The sequence below is a fragment of the Rhipicephalus microplus genome, chromosome 9 (genome assembly GCF_043290135.1).
Source record: "Rhipicephalus microplus isolate Deutch F79 chromosome 9, USDA_Rmic, whole genome shotgun sequence".
Lineage (NCBI taxonomy): Eukaryota > Metazoa > Arthropoda > Arachnida > Ixodida > Ixodidae > Rhipicephalus > Rhipicephalus microplus.
Window position 1 is genome coordinate 8,603,324 of NC_134708.1, and position 19,245 is coordinate 8,622,568.

Sequence of the window (19,245 nt, forward strand, 5' to 3'; positions counted from 1 at the left end):
TCTCTCTACGACAGAGATTCTGCTGTATTTCAACCACGCCTAGCCTGTCCCTGCTGTCGGCGAGAAACTCCCCCGCAGCAACTTGTCGACCAAGCAGCCTGGACCCACATATGGTGAAACTTTGCCAGCTTTGTTTAGTGAAGTGGGGAACTGCGTTAACTGACTTGTGAGCAGTGCTCATTTTTGTAGTCTTTTTGCATAGCTTAATTACTGCTAACTTCTACGTCATCTTTCACGTCATAAACATCTTTTCCCCCTCGTGTAAAGGCCTTCATCAATATAAGCAACAAGTATTTAAGTTGCCATAATCAGTCGAACCTGACTTCACAATAATACATATTACTATAACATGTATTATTATATTATTAAAACAGGTATTATTAACCTCTATTATTAAAACATGTATTATTGCATAACAGAAGCACAGAATCACACCAGGCATCAAAATATATTAATTGCACAATGAATGGTTGGCTTAAATAAATCATTATCAGCATCAAGAAAGCGTGCAGCTGCAGCAGATGTTGTCTTATGTGCACGTAGTGGGTACTTAGCCCATTCACAAAAGGAACAACTATGGCGTAGTAAGCATTTTATAATTTTACTTGCAGTAGGCATTTTGGGGTAATTTGAGAACTCCAAAGAATGCGTACAGAGATTCCTTTTCTTGCAGCACCATTGAGGTGTCTCTGAGCGGAGAGTCAGTCTAGTGATGAAGAAAGCGATGTGAATGGGGCCTGATTCTGCTATCACGTTCTATTCTTAATGGCCAAGCTCAAGCGTTTCCCAGTTGTATGATGTACCTACAGAGCACATTCAGTGCAGTGACCGTTTGCAATGAATGTATCAGGCAGTATGCTTTGACAACAATGTATGAAAAGAAATTTCTGATACACATGTGTCTAGATTCTTTGCTGGCAAAACTGGATGTTAGACACTTTCTAAGCAGGCAAAATGATGCACCAGGAACGTATAAGTAGGATTACAGTGTAATAAGTGTGTGAACTTGAGCTTGCTGGTACAGATTCATAGTGGAAAACAGCACAATACAACAAATATGAGAAAGACCAGCGCTAGTATTCCTTGTCTTTCTCATCTCTGCTATATCATTCTACTGTGCTTTACATGGAGGTACAGCTGCAATGAGCCGCTGCAAGAACCATCACCTTTGGCAAGGCACCGGTCACAATGTGCGGGTGTCTCGACGCAAGCAGCTGCAAGCAGATCAGGAAGCCGAGCACACTGCTGCTGCCGGCATTCTGACCACCAGAGGGGGCCGCCAATGCCTGCAGGGCTCCGTTCAGGCAATGGTCCCAGAGGAGAGAACGAGCCTCGTCGGTGGTTCCGAGTATCACGTCCTCCAGTTGGCGCCTCACGTCTCCCGCCAGCTCGTTCAGGGGGAACCCTACGTGCAGAAGCGCAGCATTTCATAAGAAACACAGAGAGGCTATAAGAAAGAAAACCATAGAGGGCGGGCCAAATGCAAAGTGACCAACAATTAATAAAGCACCTTGGAATGCAAGTAATGTCTGCTATTTGTACGATTAGAAAGAGAAAAAAGGCAACAGTGTCTCCCAGATCAGAATCCACATAGCTACCCTACGTGAAGAAAGAGAATGATAGACTGAAAAAAAGGAAAAATCATAGTGTGTTCAAGAGCACAATAGCGAATTGAGGGTAACAACAGCATCAACATGCGGCACGTGGTCATAACAAAGGCATAAAGCAGAGAAAATACCATATCGAATAAAGCTAGCCATGTATCCCACAATTCAAAGCTCAATGGTACAATATAACACCAATGCTATGACAATGACTGGTTCTCCGAACTGAATTCTGTAAACTACTGAAATTTATTCATGACCACATAATTTCCCATCGGTGTGGCAGCTTGGGCTAGTTGGTATGGCATGACGATAGTTATAGCGCGAGAACAAAACGACGACACCGACACCGTCTTTCGTGTCCTTCTTGTCTCGGTGTCGTCGTTTTGTTCTCGCACTATAACTATCGTCATTCCCACCGGTGTTTTGGTAGGGTCTTCTGCGCTAAGCTGAAGAGCTGTGAATGACTCGATCTGAGCGACCTTTTTGATGAAAATGCAAACAGCAACACAAGTAGAGAACACAGACATACCTGCTGGCCGTCCTTCAAAGGGGGGCTGCGACTCAGAGGCGGGAGCCCCTTCCAGCTGGCTGTTCAGGTAAAAAACTACATCCTTGGCCCACAAAAGAGGATTTGTCGGGAAGCGCAACCGGTCCTCTGTCACCAGCTGAGAGACCTCAGAAGCTGACACCTGAGAAGACAAGAGTGGACAGGTTGTAGGATGCAGCAACATGACCAAATAAAAATAAGCAAACTCGATTTAATCATAGTCACGATGTGACAATGGAAGTCAGAGCAGACATAATAAGCCCTTCATTTAGTCGAATTGTGCCCAGGAAAACAAAAATGTAGCAGCGAGCCTGGTCATCAGAAAGCTGGCATACAGTTCAAAACATTGGCTCTCGCCACATGCTTCATGATATAACCCAGCGTAATCACTAGCACTCGTTAAGTTCTAGAATGTTAACTACTCATTGATAAAAAGGTGTCATAACAGTTTTTAAATATAACGAGTTGTATGTTCAACTGCTGCGGATAGCCATGTCATGTCGCAGTGAATCTCATGTCCAAAGATAATGTTGCTTCTGATCAACGCATTAGAGTCAAAATTACACCGACGTGACGGAAACTGAACATGGTGTAAATGAACGTATGCGCGTTACTTAGCCCCAAATTTTCTCGTTTCAATTGGCGAGTACTGTACACTGCCATTAGCATCATGCATGCAATCAAATTCGAACCAAGGATAACATTTGTTTGATGGTGAAAACAAGTCAAAACAAAAAACGAACAAGTGCACATGTTATTTTATGCTCCTACATGAAGGCTGCTTCAATTCCTGTAGTTGAGAAAACAAAACTTCGTATATTATGAGCTCATAATGGGACTGCCAACACTCTTCTTAAAACGTCATGCTTTTCATGCAGGTTGGTGTTTTTCAACTATGGATTCAATAAATTGTTGTAAGGCAGTTGGGACATTAAGAATATGAAAATGGTACTCCATGTCATGTCATGTCGCAGTGAATCTCATGTCCAAAGATAATGTTGCTTCTGATCAACGCATTAGAGTCAAAATTACACCGACGTGACGGAAACTGAACATGGTGTAAATGAACGTATGCGCGTTACTTAGCCCCAAATTTTCTCGTTTCAATTGGCGAGTACTGTACACTGCCATTAGCATCATGCATGCAATCAAATTCGAACCAAGGATAACATTTGTTTGATGGTGAAAACAAGTCAAAACAAAAAACGAACAAGTGCACATGTTATTTTATGCTCCTACATGAAGGCTGCTTCAATTCCTGTAGTTGAGAAAACAAAACTTCGTATATTATGAGCTCATAATGGGACTGCCAACACTCTTCTTAAAACGTCATGCTTTTCATGCAGGTTGGTGTTTTTCAACTATGGATTCAATAAATTGTTGTAAGGCAGTTGGGACATTAAGAATATGAAAATGGTACTCCATGTCATGTCATGTCGCAGTGAATCTCATGTCCAAAGATAATGTTGCTTCTGATCAACGCATTAGAGTCAAAATTACACCGACGTGACGGAAACTGAACATGGTGTAAATGAACGTATGCGCGTTACTTAGCCCCAAATTTTCTCGTTTCAATTGGCGAGTACTGTACACTGCCATTAGCATCATGCATGCAATCAAATTCGAACCAAGGATAACATTTGTTTGATGGTGAAAACCAGTCAGAACAAAAAACGAACAAGTGCACATGTTATTTTATGCTCCTACATGAAGGCTGCTTCAATTCCTGTAGTTGAGAAAACAAAACTTCATATATTATGAGCTCATAATGGGACTGCCAACACTCTTCTTAAAACGTCATGCTTTTCATGCAGGTTGGTGTTTTTCAACTATGGATTCAATAAATTGTTGTAAGGCAGTTGGGACATTAAGAATATGAAAATGGTACTCCATGTCATGTCATGTCGCAGTGAATCTCATGTCCAAAGATAATGTTGCTTCTGATCAACGCATTAGAGTCAAAATTACACCGACGTGACGGAAACTGAACATGGTGTAAATGAACGTATGCGCGTTACTTAGCCCCAAATTTTCTCGTTTCAATTGGCGAGTACTGTACACTGCCATTAGCATCATGCATGCAATCAAAATCGAACCAAGGATAACATTTGTTTGATGGTGAAAACAAGTCAAAACAAAAAACGAACAAGTGCACATGTTATTTTATGCTCCTACATGAAGGCTGCTTCAATTCCTGTAGTTGAGAAAACAAAACTTCGTATATTATGAGCTCATAATGGGACTGCCAACACTCTTCTTAAAACGTCATGCTTTTCATGCAGGTTGGTGTTTTTCAACTATGGATTCAATAAATTGTTGTAAGGCAGTTGGGACATTAAGAATATGAAAATGGTACTCCATGTCATGTCATGTCGCAGTGAATCTCATGTCCAAAGATAATGTTGCTTCTGATCAACGCATTAGAGTCAAAATTACACCGACGTGACGGAAACTGAACATGGTGTAAATGAACGTATGCGCGTTACTTAGCCCCAAATTTTCTCGTTTCAATTGGTGAGTACTGTACACTGCCATTAGCATCCTGCATGCAATCAAAATCGAACCAAGGATAACATTTGTTTGATGGTGAAAACAAGTCAAAACAAAAAATGAACAAGTGCACATGTTATTTTATGCTCCTACATGAAGGCTGCTTCAATTCCTGTAGTTGAGAAAACAAAACTTCGTATATTATGAGCTCATAATGGGACTGCCAACACTCTTCTTAAAACGTCATGCTTTTCATGCAGGTTGGTGTTTTTCAACTATGGATTCAATAAATTGTTGTAAGGCAGTTGGGACATTAAGAATATGAAAATGGTACTCCATGTCATGTCATGTCGCAGTGAATCTCATGTCCAAAGATAATGTTGCTTCTGATCAACGCATTAGAGTCAAAATTACACCGACGTGACGGAAACTGAACATGGTGTAAATGAACGTATGTGCGTTACTTAGCCCCAAATTTTCTCGTTTCAATTGGCGAGTACTGTACACTGCCATTAGCATCATGCATGCAATCAAATTCGAACCAAGGATAACATTTGTTTGATGGTGAAAACCAGTCAGAACAAAAAACGAACAAGTGCACATGTTATTTTATGCTCCTACATGAAGGCTGCTTCAATTCCTGTAGTTGAGAAAACAAAACTTCATATATTATGAGCTCATAATGGGACTGCCAACACTCTTCTTAAAACGTCATGCTTTTCATGCAGGTTGGTGTTTTTCAACTATGGATTCAATAAATTGTTGTAAGGCAGTTGGGACATTAAGAATATGAAAATGGTACTCCATGTCATGTCATGTCGCAGTGAATCTCATGTCCAAAGATAATGTTGCTTCTGATCAACGCATTAGAGTCAAAATTACACCGACGTGACGGAAACTGAACATGGTGTAAATGAACGTATGCGCGTTACTTAGCCCCAAATTTTCTCGTTTCAATTGGCGAGTACTGTACACTGCCATTAGCATCATGCATGCAATCAAATTCGAACCAAGGATAACATTTGTTTGATGGTGAAAACCAGTCAGAACAAAAAACGAACAAGTGCACATGTTATTTTATGCTCCTACATGAAGGCTGCTTCAATTCCTGTAGTTGAGAAAACAAAACTTCATATATTATGAGCTCATAATGGGACTGCCAACACTCTTCTTAAAACGTCATGCTTTTCATGCAGGTTGGTGTTTTTCAACTATGGATTCAATAAATTGTTGTAAGGCAGTTGGGACATTAAGAATATGAAAATGGTACTCATTATGCACCTCTGATGTATTCATTTCAACACAAAATTAATTTCGTTATAATACAACACTAACACACAACACCAAAGTTGTAGCTTTATACTTAATGCTTCAATCATAAAGCGAGATGACACCAATTACGAACGTTACTTGTGCTTGCAATGTGCAAGACAGCCTCTAAAATACATTTTTCACAATGTACTCTTGATAACCTCAAGATGCTGCACTGTTCTTTCTGAGCTAATTAAGCTGCAAGGGGACATATGTGGCAAGATTTCGATCGCATGCTATACTTCAAAATAATCTAGCACTGTAGTGAAAGCTGTGCAATGTGCCCAAAGCAGCCAAAGACCCCGACAACACCAAAAGACAGAAGGTCACAAATTTTCAGCATTGTGCTCCTGATCAACTAACAGCGACTTAAATTATGTGATATGATGAACTCGGTATAGTTGGTACGTGACTTCGAGACAGGCAGCACTCAATACGGCACTGAATAATAAGTACACTAAGGAAACAGAAGGACAATAAGGACACAGGACAGCGCAACATCTATACCCTGGGTTTTTTTTTTTCTTTTTTTTGAGTGTGTGAGGCCACCTTGCAACCTTCTAGGCTTTTAAAAGCTGGATTTCATGAATAGACCTTCAAAACGGTGGTCAGTGCACTACTCTGTGCTATTATTGTGTAGCGCTGTTTTCAGTGCTGTCTTTTTCTAGGTCAAGTAAGCTCTCTCGTGATACGACTACATAAAACAGATTGTACACTGCTAGTTACTCATTAATAAGTAAGCTCTCAATTATACTCGGTTACAACCTAACAAGTAATGACAGCTCCAGCCACAGAACCACAGTGCAACTGCCATTCATCATGCCAGCTGGTTTCCGTTCAAGCTATAACTACCTCTTCTCAGCTAATGTAAATACTATGCATATTTAGAGGTAAACATTCGTAGTTACTACATAAGACTTTATTTTTAGTTGAGCAGCGATGTTAGAATGCCTGACGAAATTTACCAGGACGTTCAAGAGGATAAAACCAGCACCAGTAATGTAGGTCTTCATGAGAAATTTCAAAAACAAGTAAGGTCTAATGGATGGAGCACTCATGCAAGTTCTCTGTGTCAGGAACAGAAATGACTGTGGGCACAGCTGACATTTTTCCTCGGGTTGTGGCTGTGTATGGCACTGCTAAACAAAACTTAGCAAAATTAGTCAACAAGACTGGACGGCAGGCTCGCCGGCACAGCGTTGAAACATATTTAATTAGCGCAAACATGAACAATAAGCACAAGGCACGAAAAAGCATGTAAGTGTAGTGAGTATTTGTGCCATGTTTCTTCTGCATTACTAGAATGCATTGCAAAGCCTTCAGAAGCTTTTGAGCACCTGTTTGAGCAGGACACTGAGGCTTGTGGGCCGCTGTGCACCGGCTTCTTTCGTCTTCTTCTTTGGTGGCTTCTTAGCAGGCTTGGGAGGTGGGGCAGCGGGTTTCTTCTGCTCCTCCTTTTCTTGAAGTGCTTCGTACAGTGTGGAGCTCTCTTTCAGCGGGGCTGCATGTGCAAAACATGAAGAAAGCATTTGATACGGATGGCCTACAGTCGTCCTTACATTTTACCCAACAGTGACACTGATTGTGCACAGTAGCCCCCCCCCCCCCCCAAAAAGACAGAAATAGTCGTACAGCGAAACAAGCTAAGAAAGGGCATTACGTGAAGCAGCCAGCCAGCCACTGCCTTTGCTCTTTTACCTGAAGTAGCAGACCTACATTACATATAACTTCAGTACTGGATGTACAAGACTTCGGTATCAGGGGTACATGTGGTTTGAGTATATGGTGTGCACACGACTTCAGTATTGAAACTACACATTACCAGTGCCTAGCATAAAAATGACTTCAGTATTAAAACTACACATGACTTGTTTCCTACATGAACGTGATTTCAGTATCGGATCGACATTGACTTAAATATTCGGCCTACACATCAGCGTCATACCTACACATGACTGCAGTATCATACCTACACGTGCTTCAGTATTGGGCCTACACAGCGTTCGGGCCGAAAATGTTTGCATGGCTGTGGTGCTGTAGTTTCGTCTGCACTGCACATTCACTGTGGCATAGTAATCAGGCATTCAGTTCATCCTTTTTCTTTTTGCTTTAATTGCCTCCTTCTATGCTTTTTCATTAACTTTTTTCCATGAGACAGCACTGTTTCAAGCGCAGTGAGCAGGGCACTTTTGCAACTACTTCATATTGCAAAGTAAAAAAAAAACGAAGGACGCTTGAGCTATACCTAGCTTGCGATAGCTAAATTGGGCCTCGTGCACATAACCTTCTGAACAGCTAGCCTGCTTCGGTTCTCAGTGCATGCCTCAGCCATGTCAGAAGATAACGAACACTGCTCATAACATTGGCCATTTCAAAATGTCATTGACCGCTTGTTGCAAGCAGAGTCATGAAGTGCCCACTACGCCATAATTATTTCTTTTACGAATCAATGAAGTGCCCACTATGCGCTTGTAGGGCAACACACAAACCTATGAAGCCGTTCACTTCTGATGGTTCTGTTACTGATCATAATTAAATACGTCTGAGCACTGTGTAATGGGTGGGCCTTCAAAGAATCCACTCATTGCTCAGTTCACATCTTTAGACACCTAGTGTAATTTTACACTTCTGCCATGCGATATATGATGATAAAGGGACCCTAGGCAACTAAAAAGTCGACACTGATTGTTGAAATAGCAGCTCAGAAGTCTTGTTCTTGTGCCAAAGAAGCCCTTATTTTTAAATAAAATCCTGTTTTAGTGGTCCGAATCGGGTTAGCACACTTCAAATTACCCGCCTTGAGCAGAATGTCTCACGTCATTGTTGTCGCGCACAACGTTGTCCGGCATTACGGCGCGGTCACTGACACTAGTAGCAGCAGAACGAAAGTAGCCGGAGACACAGCAGCAAGAACGGCCATTGAAAAATTTTCTGCCATGGCCTCCGTGATGACAGGCGTGCTCGATTCAACTGGGCCCTGCTAGATAGCACGACCTGTCCAGTTTAACGAGGCAAAAATCGAACTTTTGAACTACTCACGCCATGCCCCATAGCAACGTCCAGCGGTTATTTTTTCAATGAAGCGAGGTGGTCCTTGGTGGACGGATTGGGGTAGAGAATTTGAAAGTAAGCTGATGAGAATAAAATAAAACAAGTGTGCAAACTTGAAACAACGTAAAGTCACAATTACACTTTTTTTTTCCCCGATACTGAGATATGCTCACCTGGTCCATTGTTAAAGGGAGTCCAGGCGACATGCTAACATTGATTTCTAATAATTCCAGGATCCTCAAGCTTTGTGCCAGAGGTGTTGTGGTTCACTACACTGGAATCGTTTTTTTTATGCACCTGGAGAATGATATGACTCCAGAGTGTACTTGCAATTGAAATGCTGGTGTAATATAATAGTTTGGGGCAATTAATAAACTTCCATTATTCAAAAGAGAAGATGATTGCATGTTAATTTTGCCTGGTTACCAGTTTGACATCATCTGGTGCCACTGCAGTGATCATGTCAAAGTATGACATAGTCACCTTTTTACAGTGCGACACACACACACACACACATATATTGATTGATTGATTGATATGTGGGGTTTAACGTCCCAAAACCACCTTATGATTATGAGAGACGCTGTAGTGAAGGGCTCCGGAAATTTCGACCACCTGGGGTTCTTTAACGTGCACCCAAATATGAGCACACGGGGCCTAATATATATATATATATATATATATATATATATATATATATATATATATATATATATATATATATATATATATATATATATATATATATATATATATATATATATATAAACGGGGGTACTGGCAAGGCTATGCTTGCTACCAGAGGAAAGTTTAATTAAGAACTATATATAACAGCAAATGCTATTATGAAAAGCTTGCTGCGATACTCTTTATGTACTCGCAGCCTTTTCAAATACTTAAATACTACGACAAAAATGCAACACAGAATATATTTGAAACATGTGAACAAATAATGCGAAGAAATGGGCAGCGAAACGTTAGATGACTTCTCAATTGCCATGCATATGATACAGAAACATTGACCTACATATCAGATCATTCCTTCACCTACTGCCATGGTGTTTGTTTTTACCGTCGTAACTTTATTGTGCTACGTTCTACCACAGAAATGCTTCGTAGCGCGATATTCAAGCAGTTACGTTCAAGTCTGTGCACAGAGCGTCGACGAGCACTGCTCGCCAAACGTACGTCGTTCATTTCGGGAAACGAGTACTGCATTGTGGTCCTGCTACGTTACTCGGGTGCGGCAGGAAAAGTATGCAGTCGGTGAATGCGAAACTAGCTGACGTGTTTAATTACCGAGCCTCTAAATGTGGAGCACATTCATCCCACATCTGTCTTTTGCAGAAGCGCCTGACTGCATCTGTCAACGCGCTGTCCAAGTTGGTTTAGGAAATCTGCGACATTAACGGTTGCCAAGGCACGCTGCATCATTTGACGGGGTGACCGGCATTTCGGGAAGTCAACAATGACGTTATTCACCAACGCGACGGCCAGAGCGGCGATTGAATTTGAGCGCAGCGCTCTGCAGGGGGTCACGGGGGCACGGGCCAGCGCGGCCGTCGCGTGGAAGTCGCACGTGGGTGACGTGGACTTACCTAGGGGCTCGATTCGCGGCATGTTCTCGGCCAGTTTCTTCTTCTGAGCCTTGGACATCTTGCCGTCGGCGCCACCGCCGCCTCCGGCCGACGACTTGTTCTTGCTCGACTTGCTGCTCACGACTTGCCACTGGCCTGCGGACGCTGACATCTTGTTCTCGTTTTCGCTCCCACGACGCGCCCGTCCACACACGTTCAGAAACTCACGGAGGAGAATCAAAACCAGAAGAACGCGAAGACGACGACCACCGGTGGCCGGATAAACATGTTGCCAGCTGACGCAGCTAAATCGGCCGTCGAGGCTAGTGATCTTTTTTAGTTTCTTCAGCTTCGTAGAGCTGGCGCAACAGTACAAGAGCAAAATGATGATGGTGATAATGCTATATTTCAAAGCGCAAGCGACCGTAGCGTCCTCTTGCCGAACGCGTCGTTGGCGTCATCGCTAGCGCCGGCTAGCGCGCCCTGACGGTTTCGGTCGTGGGCGGCGACTGCTGGGTTTCGCCGCGGTGTGTGTGTCATCGCCGCCGTGCCGCTTCTGATCTGTGGCCTGTAGCACCGCCCGCCATCAAGATGATGTCCCTCATCAACCGTATCCTGGACTGGTTCAAGAGCCTTTTCTGGAAGGAGGAGATGGAGCTCACGCTCGTCGGCCTCCAGTACTCGGGCAAGACCACCTTCGTGAACGTCATTGCCGTAAGCTGACTGCCGCCATGGCCATAGTGGTAGTGGGGGGTGCCACTCTTGTTGAGCCACCTGATCCGAAGCTTTGCCTTTGCAGTCGGGCCAGTTCTGCGAGGATATGATCCCCACCGTGGGCTTCAACATGCGCAAGGTGACCAAAGGGAACGTCACTATCAAGGTAGGAGCACCGCTGCTACCCTTATCTGAGACGAGCGAAAACTCGCGCATTGTCTACCTGCCTTGCTGTTACTCTGCATTTATCGCCACCGATATGTTTTCACCAGGCGAACCCCAAATCAAGTGATGTTCGGGGCTTTTGCGCCCAACATTAAATACGCCTACTTTCTACTACGCAGGTGTTATGAGTTGAATTTGTGCTTCCGTACTCAGCTGTTGTCTAGTTGTTCCCGTGACACATGACGTCTATTGTGACTATGCGCAACGGTGGTCAGGCTTTTCAGGCGTCAAATGAAAGAACAAGATCCCGTTTCAGTTAGGTCTTCCTAAGGCAAAGCAATTGTTGAGCTATTAAATATGCAGCAGTATTTGACGTTTATTGTGTAGTAAACAAAACGTGGAGCGACGGGCAAGAAAGCTAGGTTTTTGTCGGTGGTCTCCGTAGTAGCATCGCCCCTTTTTTTTTTTTTTTTTTTTTTTAGCAGCGCAACGTCAAAAAAACTGTCGTGACCCGGCGCCGGCTAGCACGCGGAAACAGTCTTGACTGCTAAACTTCGTTCCGCCAGACCGCAAGCCTGGGAAAAAAAAAAAAAAAACTGCAATAAAGGAATGTGGCAATGTCGTGGCCATTGCACCGACTCAAATAGGCTAGGGTGCTACTCGTTTCTGCGCTGTTGCGTAAGTTTTGTTTTCATCGACTTAGGGCTCGGGTACAAGAAAAGACAAGTCTTGAAAAAGTCGAGCGCTGCAGATGACTATTTATTCCGTCCACTATCACACCCCCGTGATAAAGCGACACCGGATAACGCCTCGCGGGCTTTGTTTGAAAAGATACTTGCTAACAGTGCAATCTGCAGCCAAACCATTGGGAGGCATTCGCATGAGTACCAGCCATCACTGTGTTATCTAAGGATGCCACATGAGAGATATACTTGATCCCCTGGGTGTTATCCCATGCTGTAAAATTTATTGCTGGCAGCACATTTGCTTTTGCCGGCCGCAAATGCATGACATTGTAATGAGAAGCTTCCGTAATGTTGGTACATTTTCTGTGAATGTTAGATGTCGACAGCTTTTTAGCACCTCCGCACTCTTGCAGTCTTTGCCATGTCATTTTTGCAAGTTTACTTATTTTGCGCACACTTTGCAGGAGACAGCAGAAACCGTTGACATGTAATGTATGTCAGATTGCTCTATTGTTCTTCGTGTGCTTTCTGGCGGAACTGACTGTTGGCTTTGACAAGGGCTTCTTTTTTAATTGCTTGTTATAGTTTATTTTTCTGCCACGAAGCCTTGTAGTATGTGGGGTTTACTTTAGCCATTGTTGGTACACAAGGTTGATCAAGTGGGAAAAATTATGCAGTTTTATTATAAAAGTTCTTTTGTAAATATTGTTCAGAGCATGTCTGTCTGTTTAGCTTGTCCTATTGTAAATGCATCTCGTACATTTACTATGAGTATGAGGTGTGTTAGGTATATGCACTGTGCATTGTACAAGTTGAAACAAAACTTCCATTGTTAGTGTCATTTCATCGATAATTTACATAACGGGTAAAAAGAAAGTTTGAGTTAGTTGACTGGCTCTTTAAACTAGCTTACATCTTTGGCGGTTAAATAACTGTTGAAAGGCTAGTTGAGGACAATTGAAATTGGGAATGTTATGTAGAGTGTGTTGTAAAATGTTTATATCTGTGATAGGGGAAGCGTGTAAGACTGGTAAGTTAGATTTGTGGTCCATTATTCTTCAATATCATGTGAACCTGCTTTTATAGCCTGGAATATTATACGCATGAGGAAGAGGGCAGTGGCACGAAAGACATTGCTGCTAAGTGATTAGACAGTAGAATATACTACTAAGATAAAGCTTGAATGAGTTGGTCATGTGGTATTGGAGTAGATGAATTGGCAATATGTTTAGAGCTACGAAAAGGGTACGAAGGGAACATATACATACCTTGCATCAGACGTCACAGACATGTTCTCTGTGCTTGGGTACCTGTAGATGGCGGCCACATTGACTTAGTTGCTCGCTCCCCGCATTCTTTCGTGCACTCCCTGCTTTCTTCAATTCGATAGCCGCACCAAGGGGGAACAGAAAATTGGAGGAGGCACCGGCACTATTTTCATGTCTGTTTCTTCCTCCGCACATTCGAGCAAGAGTTCACTCATGTCAACCAGGTAGTACCTGAAGGTGGCAATCACAGTAGCGTAAATATGAGTTATGTATAGTGGAGAAACAATTTGGTGTCATAAGACAACAAAAATAATAGTTTGCCGTTGAGATAGCCAGGAACGGCATTTATTCTGAAATGGACATGACAGGCTGATCGTGATTTTAGTTTCCAGAGTTGAATGGCAAGGAAAAGTTCGGGACATCAGGGAAACCACCTTGAGTGGATGCTCTTGAGGGAGTGAACATTGAAGTACGTCCTGGCAGTGGCAATAGATGCAAGCAGAGTCAAAAGTTGTCAGGTTTAATTATGTGGCAGCCCAACATTCTAGGTTGCTGTCAGTTGACTGTGCAAGTTGCAAAACCTGCTACTATAATCACTGCTCCAATAGGGCAAGCCCATCTTTTCTATATATGCGTGGATGCAACGGTCATGATTTATGGACTTCTGATACAGTTAATGCATCTACTGAAAAAAATAAGGATCATAACCCTATCACATTTACTGTGCACAAAGTGGAAATGGCGCTTCAAATCGCCAACCGTGATTTCAATGAAGGCGATAATGCTTGATGCTCGTGTACTTAGATTTAGGCGCATGTTAAAGAATTGCAGATGGTTGAAATTTGGGGAGTACACCACGACAGCAACTCGTAATTGAATTATGGTTTTAGAACAATCAACCCCAAGAATTATTATTGTGGCGTTTACATAAAAGGTACGCACAGCACAGGCAATGTTTCGTGTGCGCCCATAATCCGTCTTGCGATTTTGCACTGTTAGCTCAAGGGCGCCTGGCTAAGTGCCATTTTAAAGGATTATCACGTTCAATCTGCAGAAACGTAAGCGGCAATGTGCTTGTGTGGTTATACAGATCTGGGACATTGGTGGCCAACCGCGGTTCCGAAGCATGTGGGAGCGGTACTGCCGTGGTGTCAACGCTATTGTGTACATGGTCGATGCGCACGATCGAGAGAAGATGGAGGCAAGCCGCAATGAGCTGCATCAGCTGCTGGACAAGCCCCAGCTGGCGGGCATTCCCGTGCTTGTTCTGGGCAACAAGCGTGACCTACCAGGAGCCCTGGACGAGCGAGAGCTCATCGACCAGATGTGAGCCTCTTTACTTATTCACGGTTTTCTGCAGGCGCCAACCTTTTGATTATCGCACAGGGGAAGCTTAGTGTGCACTAAATTCAACTTGATTGTTTCAGATGGTATGCACACAATTGAGTACGCAATTTCGTTTTTGCTATTTGTGTCAACTAGAAGCTTAGGAAGAAAGGTGTATATCATGCTTTGGATAAATTAAACCTCTTACACAATAAATTCGTCCTAGTTTAACTTCATTTTGCAGTGTACTGTTTGATATTGTCACTTTGCTGAAGGCACTTGCATGTTTTATGAGTCGTTTGACGAGACGCTTCCTGCGAGCCATGTAAAAGAAAAAAAGTGGATGCTACCAAGAATGAACTTGCACTACATTTCTAGTCTAAGATTTCATTCTATTTATGCCGAAACAGAGCATCAATTACTTTAGGATAAATATATTTACTTACAACCTAATTAGGATTACTTGCTATGACATGCATAAAGTAATAATTATTATGGCATTGTTTTTTTGCAATAGAATATTTGACTGCATTGAAATAATGTATTGATTTGAAACATGTACAGACAGTTCATTATGGGTGGTATCTGAAAGGGTTAAGGCCGATTTACTTAAATTGAGATGGACATTAAAAAATCATCATATCTTTCAAATTTTCAGAACCCTTCACTACAGAGCCCCACATTATTGTTGCGCTATGATCAATGTTAGAGGGCTCCTAAACCACGCAAGAGGGCGATATTCATCTGTGGTGTGCAGTTGTGCATGAGTCTATAGCAAGTATGTGGCCTAGAGAAATTTCAGAAATAGTGTCGTAATGGTGGAGTGCAATAGGGCTGAAAGCTGGGTTAGTTGGTGGCTTATCATTATAGCGTATCATGAAGTAGCACACTTTTCATCAAGGTATTGTTGTTTCTTTCTGGTCCGCTTTGTCCTTGCCGAATGTATGCTACTTCACCGCAGTGGCGTACATTCAGAAATATCACAAGGGGGAGGGGGGACACACAGCCTGCCATGGCATCCATTCTGTTTATACAAGTGTTTTTTTTTTACTCATGCAAAGTTAAAAAAAATCACACCTTGAAATCAACTTTGGAGACCAACATGTATTGCCAGCTGGCGTAATTGCATCGCGCAATTGTGTTTTCTCTAAAACTGATGAAGCAGCTGTAGCAATTTCAGTAATCTCGCAAAGCTGCGGAGCTTTTAACACCGGTACATTGCAAAAGAAAAACGAGCACTAAAAATGTTGAACACTCCATACTTAGCTGTCCTCTTCGCCTTGTGAGGAGGACAAGCAGGGAGCATGCGTACGTGCAGGCAATCGAGCTGGTTCCTAATTATGCTGGCATGACCAGAATCTCCTGGTGATATCATGGCCAAAATAGGGTTTATGAAAGGCCTGGAGCTCAGAGTTGCCTTTTTTTATCCTGTGATGTGCCCACGGCACGTAGTGCTGCCATTGTTTACAGTTTGGCACTGTTGAATCTGATTGCACTTAAAACACGATGCGTGCATTTACATGAAATGTTCTAAGTAAGATCGACATTTTCGTTATTACTGGCATGAAAATATGAAGTAACACACCAATACATAGTGCTCATGTCCATGTCATTCTGTCCTGCTGCTTCAAGGAACTGAAAATATAAGAATTAGCCAGGGACAGTTCAAGCATAAAGCAAAGGTTAAGCAAAAGAAGTCATTGAAAGAAAGGCAGGAAATATTATTTGACGGCAAACTTGCTCTGCGAAGGAATTATATGGCTTATAGTATAGGTTGTATCTTCTTTATGTACATTTCATTTTTCTTCTGGCATTGTCAATCTCTTGTGAATACTTGTCATTGTATGCATTGGCCAGCTTATTGGCCTGCTGTATTGATGAATAGATCAATGAAAATGTGTACGTAATAATAATTTCAATTAGTAACCATGTGAAGGAGGCCATTTCATGTATAGATGACTTGTGGAAGAAACTAGTATTTAAACACATTGGTGCAGTATTAATATGGCTTTGTATTTTACGCACCTTCGGAGCATGGTGGCAACGTCATAGCACGAAATTGGGAGGTAGAAGTTATAGTTATCTGTTCAACAAAACAATGTGGGGAAGCAGTGAACACTGGCTTGGTAATGTACCAGGCACAAGAGTATTTCGGGTAAAACTGGATTCAAAAAGAACATGTAGCCATTTTACGGAGCCCTTGCACCCATGCATATTTGACAGTTTGCAACATTGCCACATATTCATTATGTGGCATAATTGCATAAAAGCCAACTCAATGTTTGTCTGCTATCCTTTCTTGAAGGACATCAGCAGTGAAATTATGTAGTTTCCATGAGATGGGGGGGGGGTGGTCTGTTTTCATAGTAAAGAAACATCAGACTCGAATTGTTGGTATTTTTTTTAGTGTGCATGCTTGGGCTGATCCGAGATCACTTCTTTGTGACTTTGATGGTCCAAGAATGATTAAGGCTGTTTAAGGAGTACTACTGCAGCCAAAAATGAAGGGTGCCAGTTTTTAATTGACTACGTTGATGAAGAGGAATTGCTTTGTTTCAGGAACCTGTCAGCCATTCAAGATCGTGAAATTTGCTGCTATTCGATTTCCTGCAAGGAACGTGACAACATTGGTGAGCTTCCACGAGCATTGCTGTATCACTTTCTGCACATTCAACTTTCACATTAATCATATTTTACATTAATTCATTAAGTGGACACACACACAGTCTATTCTTACGCACCATTTATTTTAACTGACCTATTGGAATTGCTTTGTTAGTCTCTGGATATTTGCCTCGCACATAATTGTACGAAACTGCATGCACAGTTGTGAATTTTTTTGGCTATTTTTCACAACACATGTGACAGTCACATTATATTGATTGTATGGCAGATAAGGCAGATATGGAAATTTGCTACTTCTTTATTCTTGAAATGAACTTCCGTGTGTTTCTTGTGGGTTTTAGTGCACGATGTCGTCTTTTATTAACCTTATACCCACAGGATCAGCAAGGAAGATGCATTCCGTTTTATGATTGCACTCGAATATTGATATGATTAACACATATATAACAAATTATTGCTTATTACAAGATGAATGAAAAGGGATATAACGAAGTTAGATCTGACATTATAATCAGGTTTTAGTATAGTAGGCTGATGTTTTTACTATTCCTATTACTGTCAAATGTGCAGTTTAGTATTGACAAGGAGCTTTTTTCCTGTATTTCATTTTGCAACTGTTTTTGTTTGGCTTCTACAACAAATCATTTCCTGGTTAACTTTGTTATCCATGCACCCATTTTTTTTGCAGACATCACGCTGCAGTGGCTCATCTCGCACTCCAAGTCGTCCAGTCACTGACGCACCGGGGTCTGCAATGGGCCTTCCTCTGTACATAGACCTGCCTGTGTTTAATATTAATTAATGGGCTCCTCCCTACGGTTGAGGTGCCAGTTTCCCCCCCGCCGTACCGTGTGTCGTATGGCATGAATAAATATTCAGAATTTTTTTCTGGTCTTGTATGTGCCGAGAAACATTTATGTATTGATCGATTGATACCAGGAGGAGGTAGAAAGTTTGGTGTGCAAGTGCAACTAATGGTATCTTCATTATATGACGCTGGTGCCCCCTGGTGCACAGTTTCGTCTGATCGCCATAGCAGTTGGGCACATCAGCGCGTTCTTGTGAGATTGGTTGAAGATGGCATAGGTTTGCAGTCATAACATAGCCGCAGAAAGCACAGCACTTGGTTAATTGGAGAAACACATGATAGGCCTTTGCCCTGCAGTGTAGTCAGGCTGATAATGGTTGATTGAATATTGTTTTCTTTAACTTCATCCACCCACATTCTGCGATGAAGTATCACTTCTGAGTGAAGATATAGGCAGATACCAGAGGTGTTTGTTTTTGGAAATTTAAGTAAGTACGTTAATTTAGTTGCACACTTTCGGCACTCGTTACCATAGGTAATGTTGGCTAACTGATGGCCGATCGGGACAGATAGGTAGTTTTGGCTATCCATTGCTATAACAGCAAATTATGTTCAATCTCGGATTCAATGATTGTGATCTCTACAGATCTTGTACTTGAACGCTTTCAAGGCCTGGAGGAATTTCAAAAAGGAGGTGCGAGTGTTAAAAATTAACAAAAAAAGGCAGCAACAAATGCGGTAAGGTTGTTCCACCCGTCGGACATTCATGGTCCGAATTAGTAAAGGCAAGGAAGTTAGTGTTGCTAGGTGGCCTCCCGACCTGCATTTGGTGACCAAGGTGAGGTGGACTTTAGGATGGGCAAGGAACAACTTATCCAAGCGTTGGATGAGTGCAGTAGCCTTGGGGTCATAAGCTCTGTTTAACCTCGGCAGTTTCACGGCGACGCTTGGGGTAAGTATGCCTCTCGTGCGAGACATGGCCATGAAACAGCTGTGGTGGCCAAAGATGTCTTTACGAAGAGGCCAGTTCGTTTGGCGAAATCGGTAATTGTGTGAAGCATAACTGTAGG

The 19,245-nt window shown here is 42.3% G+C and overlaps 3 protein-coding genes across 3 annotated transcripts in view; 1 reads left to right on the plus strand and 2 right to left on the minus strand.

Annotated features, from left to right (window-relative positions):
* Tmem214 (Transmembrane protein 214) overlaps positions 1–10,884 on the minus strand; it is a 47,439-nt gene extending 36,555 nt beyond the window's left edge. The window contains exons 1-4 of the mRNA XM_037415426.2: positions 10,605–10,884; positions 7,293–7,456; positions 2,137–2,296; positions 1,167–1,405 (exon numbers count right to left, since the gene is read on the minus strand). Coding sequence (XP_037271323.2) covers positions 1,167–1,405; positions 2,137–2,296; positions 7,293–7,456; positions 10,605–10,755 — 714 coding nt within the window. The 5' untranslated portion in view covers positions 10,756–10,884. The remainder of the gene's footprint in view (positions 1–1,166; positions 1,406–2,136; positions 2,297–7,292; positions 7,457–10,604) is intronic.
* Positions 10,885–11,057: 173 nt separating this feature from the next.
* Positions 11,058–18,254, plus strand: Arl8 (ADP-ribosylation factor-like protein 8). The gene is made up of 5 exons (XM_037415427.2): positions 11,058–11,297; positions 11,383–11,463; positions 14,507–14,742; positions 17,302–17,372; positions 18,056–18,254. Exons 1-5 carry the CDS (start codon positions 11,175–11,177, stop codon positions 18,103–18,105), a joined length of 561 nt encoding a protein of 186 aa, XP_037271324.1. The 5' UTR covers positions 11,058–11,174; the 3' UTR covers positions 18,106–18,254.
* Positions 13,423–19,245, minus strand: part of LOC142772165 (uncharacterized) — a 30,716-nt gene continuing 24,893 nt past the window's right edge. The window contains exon 10 of the mRNA XM_075874313.1: positions 13,423–13,647. The gene's annotated coding sequence lies outside the window, so the exon portion shown is untranslated. The remainder of the gene's footprint in view (positions 13,648–19,245) is intronic.